At 35.2% G+C, this 10,715-nt stretch overlaps 1 protein-coding gene across 2 annotated transcripts in view; it reads right to left on the bottom strand.

Moving 5' to 3' along the window:
• Positions 1 to 4,303: 4,303 nt before the first annotated feature.
• The window catches only part of CNTN1 (contactin 1), a 428,408-nt gene continuing 421,996 nt past the window's right edge, over positions 4,304 to 10,715 (bottom strand). For both annotated transcript variants that reach the window (XM_023182834.2, XM_023182835.1), the window contains one exon: positions 4,304 to 6,287. In XM_023182834.2, the coding sequence (XP_023038602.1) occupies positions 6,211 to 6,287 (77 nt within the window). In that variant the 3' untranslated portion in view covers positions 4,304 to 6,210. The remainder of the gene's footprint in view (positions 6,288 to 10,715) is intronic.

Below are 10,715 nucleotides of genomic sequence, written 5' to 3'. Positions count from 1 at the left end.
ATGAGGCAAACAAAAGTTTGAGAGAGTAGCTACATGTTTCCACACGCTTTCTTGCACCTCTGTCAGCTGTGAGAATGTGCCAGGTCTAGCCTGCTGGAGAATGGGAGAAAAGTGAAACGGAGCCAAGTTACCCTACAGGCCCCATCTAAAGGCAGCTTTGAACAGCTGACAGTCAACTGACTCCTGAACATGTGAGGGAGTTCAGTTCAGATAAGCAAAGCAATATATCTGACCTACTACTGTTCAAATGTGTGAGCAGTTTTTACTGTTATATGCCACTGAGGTTTTGTGAATAATGAATATAGTTCACTTAAAATAATGCATGTGTTTGCAACACTTTAATGTGACACGTCCCTTCCTTGTGATTACTTGAAGTGATTGTGTAATGTGGATAAGCTTTTCTAATGAAGTTTCGAAGTCCCTTGGAAACTTGTTGAATATTGTTTGAATATTCATGTCATTCTTAGAAATAATAAAAGCAGTGTAGATGGGACTGATTGACCATGGTTTCCCCTCACCTTTCATCACCAGGAATAGTGTACATTTAAGATGTGGTAAAAGGAGGGTTTTCGTGCTGACAGGCATCTGATATTTCTTCTAGGGGAACATCCTTCTCCATCTAGTCCTGGTGGGAATTTTTTTTTTTTTTTTTTTTTTTTTTTTTTTGAGACAGAGTTGCACTCTGTCACCCAGGCTGGAGTGCAGTGGTGGTACGGTGTCAGCTCACTGCAACCTCCACCCTCACGGTTCAAGCAATTCTCCTGCCTCAGCCTCCTGAGTATCTGGGATTACAGGTACACACCACTATGCCCAGCTGATTTTTTGTATTTTTAGTAGAGGTGGGGTTCCACCATGTTGGCCAGGCTGGTCTCAAATTCCTGGCCTCAGATGATCTACCCTCCTCAGCCTCCCAATGTGCTGGGATTATAGGCATAAGCCACCATGCCCGGCCAGTGGATATTTCTATTACAATGTTTGTGCCACCTTTTCACTACCCAGAAGGATAGACAGGCTATCCAAAATGGCAAATAAAATATACTACATTCCTGGGAATAATCTGAGTCTTCACTGAGATTTTCTATGTATGCTAAGTCAGAGTGAGAGAGGCTCTAATACTTTTGGACCACTGATCAGGAGGATGTAGGTTTGGAAATGTCAGCACCCCAGATTCCTTCCACGAAAAGATAAGCTGCCAGAGTTGCAGAATCCATGGATGAAGAGAAACCCTGAGAACATTACTAAAGCCCTTATATCTATTCCATCTTAGAGACTACATTATTTGAGCCAATAGACTCTTTTTTTATTATTTCCTTAAAGCTGTTGGAGTTGAGTATCTGTCATTTGCAACTAAAAGAATTCTGAACAATTGAGAAGTGTTAACCCTATTTTAGAGTAGAAGAAACTGCACCTCAGAATGTCACATTTCTTGTCCAAGATCTTATAGGTAATAACAGGTAGCATTAAAATATTATCACAGATCTGTCCAATGGTCATGATCTTTTCAAAATTTCATTTTTAAAAAAGTTGTTTTAATGTACATACTGTAAAGCTCACCCTTTTGATGGGCAATTTTGTGAGTTTTGACAAATGCACAGATTTGAGTCACCACAACCAGTTCTATCGCCCCTAAGAGTTCCCTTATGCTGCTTCTGTGCAGTCAGACCCTCCACCTCCTCTTAACTCCTTGCGACCACTAGCATTCTGACTGTTTCAGAATGTTCTATAAATGGCATCACACAGCATTTTGAATCTGGCTTCTTTTCACTTAGCATACTGCATTTGAGTTTCATCCATATTGTTGTAAACTATCAACATAAATTCTTTCTGAAAAGATGCTTAGAGCAGCATTTCAGTCCTATCCACATTAGTGTGAGTGATGCGTATCAGGTTTTAAAAAGAGGAAATGAGAACTATACTAGGTTGAGACAATATATGTCCATTCAGTACCTGTGAATGTGACCTTATTTAGAAATAGTGTCTTTGCATATGTAATTAAATTGAGGTCATGCTGGATATTAAGGTGGTCCATAATCCAGTGACTGGTGTCCTGATAAAAGAGAGAAATGTGGACACCAAGACACACAGGGAATATGCCATGTGGCAAGAGGTAGAGATCAGAGTGTTACAGCTGCAAGCCAAAGAATATCAAGCACTGCCTGCAACCATGAAAAGAAACGAGAGAAGGGTTTAGAACAGATTCTCCTTCAGAATCTCCAGAAGGCAGGCTGACACCTTCATTTTAGACTTACAGCCCCCAGAACTGTGAGAAAATAAATTATGTGTTGTAAGCCCCTTAGTTTGTGGTAATTTTTACTGCAGTTCTGGGAAACAAATGCAAGAAAAGATTAAGATATTTGGGTTTGCTTTCAAGGCAGCATCTGTGAAAGAAAATGATCCTGAATGAAAAAGGATTAACTTCACAGTTGTGCTTGAGGATGAGCCTGACTGAATTCTAGAGCAAAATTAGTAATGGCATTGTAAGAACTGATATATATTACCCCAGGCAGCGGACTTATTTCTAGTAATGGAAAAGTGAAACTTGGTTTTAAAATAGGATGAACAATGGTGAAACCTATAAACTAGTTTACAAGTCAATTCATTCAAAGTCATCGTATATCTATTCTGAAGAAACAAATACTGAAGTTTGGAGGAGGCTTTCATCATTTTTTTTTTTTTTATTAGCAACCTCCAGAAGATGATAGACTTGGGAAATTAAGTATTAAAATTTAATTCATTTTCCAAGTATCATGAAGGAAAAAGAAAAGGTCCACATTCCTTTAGAAGAGAAATCTTCTGAGGTGCATTTTTGTCTGCAGTCTGGATACAAACAAGGTAGGGTATATTTTTGCCAGACAAAAAGTGCATTGTATTTTGATATTAAGATGTAGAACAAAATAAGAATAATTATAAACAAATCAGCATTTTAGGCAAGCCAGGTTATGGATTCTTTTTTTTAAGAGATATTAAGTTATGTAGACATGCTATTGAAACATATTGTTCTTTCAGTTGACACTATCAGTTAATCCAGCCTGCAGTGATCATGAATACCTCAAACCTAACTCCCTATCAGATAGTACTGAACACTCCCTCCAAAATATAGCTCAGTCCCCAGATTCTGATTTGATAAATCTGGACTGGGGTCCAGGGAATTCATTTTAATTTTTCTAATTCTCCAGGTGATCCTGATGGGCAACCAGGTTTGAGAATCATTAACATGGAACACACTCTCACAGAAAGAAGCTTTGATCTCCCAAAGCCTGGAGAATCTGAGCTGGGGTCAGTCGAAGGCCAAATACCAAATACAAAATATTAGAAGCGAGCTAATCTAATACTTAAGGTCTAGAAACAGAGACAACGTCCAAACAGGAAAACCAGAATCCAAGGCAAAGCACGCTTCATGAAACAGGAAGGGAGATGAGAATTCCAACGCGAAACCACTATCAGAACACAGGCAGCCATGGGATGCAGTTTTCTGGGCCCAGCCTGCCTCAGGACTCAGAAGCTTTACCTGTAGCAGACTCCTCCTATAGATTCATGCCATTATGCAGATACCTCTATTTCAGGCTCAGCTCATTCTGGGTTAAAAAGTCTCATTTTTTAGCATCTAGCAGCTTGCTTTAGTGTTTCAGTTTACATTGATATTCACTGACATCTTCATGGGTTGAAGTTATTTACCAGGTGATCTTATTTCAATGTAATAATGACTCTGTGTGTGTTTCTATGTGCGTACTTTTTGTAGTATCTTCAAATACTGAACTGTTGCTTAACCAGAATATTTATTTCCTGCTATTGAACTTGTAATGCAAACCTTCTAAAAATAAATTGAAACTTGAGGTAAATTGAAAGGACAGTTGTTCTTTCTTGGGTAACAGTAAGACATTTATTACTTTATACTAATTGTTTTTTCATTCATAAAAAGGACAAAGCACAGTCCTATACTACTCCATTGAAAAAATGATAAAAAATAACTAAAAAATCAATTCAATATTTATCAGTATCAAATAAAACTACTATCACCTTTCCTGAAATACAAAGAAACAACAGATGTATCTATACCTATATAAAGTTTAATTTAGAATCTTGCGTCTTAAAGCAGATGATTATTAGTTAGCTTGACAACAGTTTAAAACTGATGGTCCCAGTTAAATCTGTACAACTGTATGAGAAAATGAAAAGCTTGAGTTATCAGTGTACGAGAGATTTTAAACTACTTTATCTCTGTCACAAATTCAAAACTAAACAACCTCCAAAGTCTGTTTTCCTCTTACCTTTCAGAACCATTTCATGCAAAATCTAACCAGTTTTGCTCATTATTGTCACATATTAGAAAATAAAAGGCAAGCATGCATTTGGCAAAAGATTTAGTTGTTGATTATATAAAAATGCCCAACATGGGTCACATTGCAAAAGTAAAACCCCAAAGTGTAACAATGAAAACACAAACATTTGTACAGAAGGTATACAGAGTATTCGTTTCCCTAAGTATGAAGACATTTTGTTTCTTTTTCAAATACTTAAATATTTTATGAAATCTTGCAATGATCTTAAGACTGTTGACGTACTTCCACTGGGAAATCATCCATTTCACTTATTTTTAAAAGTTTCATTTTATAACAAAGAGTTAAATGTAAACTAATGAAATATTTATTGATATTTTCATAATGAAGGCTCTAAACATTTACACATCGATATATAGTACAAAAATTATACAAATTAAAGAAAGGGGGGTAAAGTAGTAATAGATCTATTTTGCTTCCTGTAAATATTTTTTACGAACCTATATGGTATCCTTTCTAAAAAGATAAACTCTAATTAGCTAGCAAGTCTGTGCTAATAAAATAGGATTATACCTCTTGAAGCATCCAACATTGCACTAGTTCATGAGCCAGCTAATTCTTTATTACTCGATTTCTTTTACATCCACATTCAAACACATTTCCGTGCACACCATGGAGAATGAATAAATGTGCATCTTCTTTTTCACAACTTATAAAAATCCAAAGCACCAACACTTGGGAGACACCATTGGAAAGACATATTATTTGCCTCCTCCTGGCCTTCCAGTTTTGCATACTCTTCAAAGTACCATTAGCAATATATTGATTTGGCATTTTTAGCCCGTTTTCAGTATTGCATTGAAGTGGGAATTGAGCTTAAAAATAATTTTATTATTATTATTATTATGCAAAATGGAATGCTGTAGCTTTTTCAACCTACAGGTGACTTTTTGATCTGACATCTGCAATAAAGAAACGTAATACTTAGGAATGAAGCAGAAAAACCAAGATACTAGTAATTGTGATATTCACTTAACTGTCACTTATTCCTAACCGTGTAAAGACTGTCACATCTCAATAAAAAAGGAAGCACTCTACTTTTCAAAATTTGTCATTCCACATATGAACAAATATAGCAATATCATGATATTCTAGATAAGAGCTGTGATTTTTGAGATTTGAAATTGATAAGAAAAGCATAAAATAACTTCAGAGTAGAATATACAAGTAAAAAAAAATCTTTATATGGTATGTTAACTTTACTATTAAAAAACTGATTCTGAAAATCAAATATTTAGAAAATTATTTACTTTGAAAATAAAAATACTGATAGTAAGTTCTAGAATTTGGTTTTCAATAGTCAAAATCTTTCAACTCATGATTTGATAACGGGATTTATGACAAAATATTTGTTACACTTTAAACTCAAGATGTCATGAATGATAGGGGCCATTCAATAATATGCAGTACCCAAAACAGTGAGGAAATTACAAGAGACTGTATTACTCTTACATTTACCACATACAACCAACAATTCAATCTCTATTATATTTCACAACTTGTTATTAAATTTAAAGCACCTGTATATGGTGATTTGACTTTCACTCTACAGCCTATAGTATTGAATTGAACACTGTAACTTGTCCCATTGGGTTAAATCATGCAACTGTCACAGAATCAGGTTAAATGGTTTATAAGGCATATTGGAACGAGTTAAAAATCATTTATATCTATTTAAAAGTTTATTCTTTTGGATGAAGGGGTTCCTGAATGCCTCAGTCATCATGTGTGTTGTAAATCAGTTGAATAGTTTGTTAAAGTATAATTTATTTGGCTTAGGATGCAGCCGCAGAAATTGGAAGGAATTGTGGTCATCCAAGGGATGAAGGATGTCTTCTGAGCTGGGGTGAGAACAGCAGCTATCACAACACATTCAGAATTCCAAGTAGACAAGGATGCCAAGGGCAGGCAGCAGCAAGCCGAGAAGACTTGGCGATGAGGTGGGTGCACCTACAAGGTAAACCGAAAGTGTGCATATTATTTCATTGATAAACGCCACTATTGCTCATTGAGTCTGCTTCGGCTAAGGCAAGATTGCATAGCCCTGGAAAACAAATGGGTCCTTTTACAAAACAGAGTCTCTTATGCTTACACGATTTAAGAAAAACAAAAGCTTTTGATCAAAGATTTTGTGTATGAGATCATGTGAATTGTTTACACAACATGATTAAATTAATCATTTAAAATAATATGATCACAAATGTGTATGTTGTCCCTATGATCTAGCTGTCCCAAATTCCTACCAGAAGGCAAAAGGTCAAGAAACGTATATACAGGTGTTAAAAAAGTAAGCTTTATAAAAATAAGATAAAGAGATAACAGGCAGATCTTGCATAATTTCACATCCCAAGGGTTTTAAGACATTTATACACTTATAGGGAATGATTTAAGTAATGCATTTCTGATAATATTAAATAGTATCATTCAATTTTTACCTAAAGAACAATTGCCCTGAGATATTATACTGTGAATTAAAAATTGAAATGATGTATTATAATATGCTATGGACTTATTTCATATCTTGGGTGACACTTAGAAGGGATACTCCTATAATCAAGTAAGTTTATGGGTCCTGACGACATGAGAATTTTGAGAAACTGCTGTAAAGTAGGATCAAAAAGTCATACTCTTTCTTCCCAGTGTCCATAACTATTAGGCACTATCTTCTTTTTTAATAAATTAATTATTATCTTTTAAGAGACAGAGTCTTGTTCTCTTGCTCAGCCTGGAGTGTAGTGGTTCAGTCATAGCTCACTGCAGCCTCAAACTCCTGGGCCCAAGTGACCCTCCTGCCTCAGCCTCCCAAAGTGCTGGGATTACAGGTATGAGCCACTATGCCTGGCTGGTACTATCTTCAATGAACATGCTGCTAGAATGAGTGAAGGCCTAAAAAATGTAGTCAATGGCTTACAAATGTAACAGGTTTTGTTAATTTTTGAAAGTTTATTCTCTAAATTTGAAACCACCAAATAAATTATTATCTATCATATTAAAAGTGACCATAAACAGCTCATTCTTTAGCATGGTCCTTTTATATTCAGGGAGATTTAGGGCATTTCTCCTCTCTTGTCATTAAAAGCACATTCATGTTCCCTATAAGGTGGAAGATAATAGTGTCTTTCTACTTGCTTGTCTTCAACATCGCCCTGCCTGGGGCTTTTGGTGCTGCCTGGAAACATAAGAGGGAAAGCTTTATCAGATACAGATAAAGTGGTTCTTAGAAATGAGCAGGAAAGTGAGTGTCAAAAAGTCGGCGCAGATAACAAGGGCAATATAAACAGCCCTCAAGTAGCAGAACTCCTAAGGACGCTATCAATAACAATAGTAAACTTATCATTACTATGAGCGATGCTACTTACTGTCCTACAACCAGCTACAAGACTATGTTGGCTCATTACGTATATTATGACATGACTACAACAACATACAATGGTAGGTCTTATTACCCCAATTTTATATATTTTGTAACTGAGTCAGGTAAAATGACTTGCTCAAGTCCAATAGTCACTAGAGGGCAGAGACAGGATTAGAATTCAGATCTGTCCAGCTGCAAAGGCCATGCTCTTTTGACCTCTCTGCCGTGTTCCTGCAGATAACTTTAGCAAGGGACCAGTTTCAGAAATGCAGAGGACACAGCACTCTGCACTTAATGTGTCAAGGCAAGGGCACAGAAGGAAAATAATAAATGTCATACGGAAAATAGCTAACACATAAACTTTCTAAGAGGTCTTTGTATTCTTGTAATTTTTTTTTACCTTCTACTTTTCTACATATTTTTAAAAATATGCCACAGACCACACATTATTTTATTCTGATAAGATGCCCGATAATAAACCTCAATCACAGAGTAAAACCTTTAAACTTCAATGTTTGACCCAGTGTAAATGATCTTTCCTGAAGCCTTTTTTGTCTGAGGATGACTGCAGGGACTCCGCAATGCTCTTTCAACCACAAATTACATCTGTGACGGGGACACATTTATGTACTTGCCTGAATTTGTGGGTTGGCAAAGTACAAACTGTGGCTGCTCGAAATAAATTTAGTCAATTGTGGATGCCATCTTGATATTTTGGTATTAGTATGAAACCAAATACAATTTCATACTTTGTGGCTTTGACATCAGGATATTTGAAATAAACTCCCCATGTTTATGTGTGTTATATTTAATTTCTCTAATGGCTCAAGCTTATGTAATTTTGGTCTTCATCTTCACTTCTCTCCCAAATCCCAAACATAAATTAGAGACCTAATTGAAGTACTATTTAATGTCATTTTAAATGACATATATTCTTGAGGAGTTTTTCAATATATATTGATTTTGAATCTAACAGCATATATATGTCAGAATACTGCTAACAATTATAATTCTGCTACTTATACGGTATATAGTAAACATATATTTTCCTTTTCACATAGCTGATGAATGTTAAGCATGAACAAATCATTGATCTTGTGAGTAATTTTTCCCTATCAGAAGAAATGTAAAACCAATTTGGAGTACTGTGTCTCTTCCATGGTAATTTCTTGATTTTTTTAGTTCTAAACTTTGATTTAATACTTCCTTCAGGAGGAATTCCTGCTATAGGGAGAGAGATGCTGAAAACAGAAATTTCAATTAAAAGTTGAGCAGTACTTTTAAAATAGGGATAATAACATGTCTCATGACATCTATCTATCTTTCTATGTATCTCTCTCGATATATATAGATATAGATATAGACATATAGATATCTATCTATCTATATAGATAGGTGTTGAGAATCACCAAAGCAAGAGAGGATAATCAGTATCTCCCAAACTTGTTGACCACAGTAATCTTTCTATTAGGGACCATCACACAGGAATCATATTCTGCCCACAGCTGTGGACAAGTATGTTCTCTGGTAATTTTGTGGTAATTGGAAAAATGTGTTTCAGGACTTTGCTCACCTGTATCATTTAAAACCTCTCTAATTTGCCTTTCTCAGCTTTTAGCTGTTTTCCCAATTGCTTGAGGCTAATCAACACAAGAAGAGTAAGTGTTCTGTTTAGCTACTGAAGACAACAATTTCACTGAACTTGTCGGAGTACTGGAGCCATTTTTATGAGTAACCACTGGGATGCAGTCAAGGTAGGCGCAGCATTCGAATTTTTCAGCATTTTTAATCTTGTTTATTTGTACAGAAAGGCCTAGTGTGAGTTTGCCACTTTGCAAATTTAGTCACTCATAAGAATTTGTCTGAAAAAATGGTAAATTCATGGTGAAGAGCTTTGTTTTGGACTTAGTCTAACCAGTTGGGAACTTTCTGGGATTCTTTTACTGGTGGTGTTCCATTCTGCAGATTACCGAATTGTGTTTGTTTCTCCATTGGATTGCTGTCAGAAATCAGTGAGGAAATCAATTAGGTATTTATTTTATTAAATTTTGTGGCAGAAATGTGTGAAAACAAACATTAAAAGAAGCAGAGGTATGTTTTAGTTTGAGACACTGAACTCTAACTTATTGTATGGTTTTCTGAAAATGATAATTTTTAAAAATTCATGCAGTCCCATATACTTCCATGAATTAACACGTGGTCAATGTGAAGCTATTGAGGTAAAAATAAATGTTTTAAATGTATTAACTGAGATTTTATGAAATGTCTGAAACAAAGGAATCTTTGAATTATTACTGCTTGATTCATTTTTGGCATTTCTGTACCATCTTTGTCTCTTTCTCCTTGCACATTTTCTCTTGCATATTTTTTTTTCTTTCCAGGTTTCCATCCTATCTAAATGTTATCAACAATGCAAGTATAGAATAGAGTTGAGATGTAAAACTTACAAACCTGTAAGTAGAAAAGTTGTACTTGCCTGGAAACTAGCATGCAATTTTCAGTAAAACTGCTGTTAATTCAGTGAGGTTATTGTTAACATTTTCTTTGAACTACATATCAAACTTATTATTTTTATGAATGGTCTAATGTGAAGAATTAACGGAGGTGTAGTTTTAGAAAGTTAGCTGAATTGGCTTCAAAACAGTTTCTTGGGGAAAATGCTAATGTCATTTTCAATTTTGCATCAAATATTATAAGCATTCACTTCATGACTTTGACAAAATAGAGTAATGGATAGTCACACTAATTGGTTTTAAGAGTTTCTAAAGAAGAAACCCAAAGATAAATCAGAAAATAAAATGGGTTTGAGGTTCAGCAGAATTCTTGCACATTTGATGATTTTTGTTTTTTCCCTAAAATATCTGTTTTATGATATTGTCTGTGTATCAGCTTGCTTATTTTCTTTTGACGATTTTGTTTCCCTTTGCCTATTTGAGATAGCAACACTCAAATACTAAGCTAAGTAGAGAAGAAAAAAGACAGCTTAAGACCTACTTCCAGTTCTGTCAATAGCTAGTTATATA

Source organism: Piliocolobus tephrosceles, chromosome 10, assembly GCF_002776525.5.
Source record: "Piliocolobus tephrosceles isolate RC106 chromosome 10, ASM277652v3, whole genome shotgun sequence".
NCBI lineage: Eukaryota > Metazoa > Chordata > Mammalia > Primates > Cercopithecidae > Piliocolobus > Piliocolobus tephrosceles.
The sequence above is the reverse complement of the archived record's forward strand: the minus strand, read 5'-3'. Positions and strand labels throughout refer to the sequence as shown.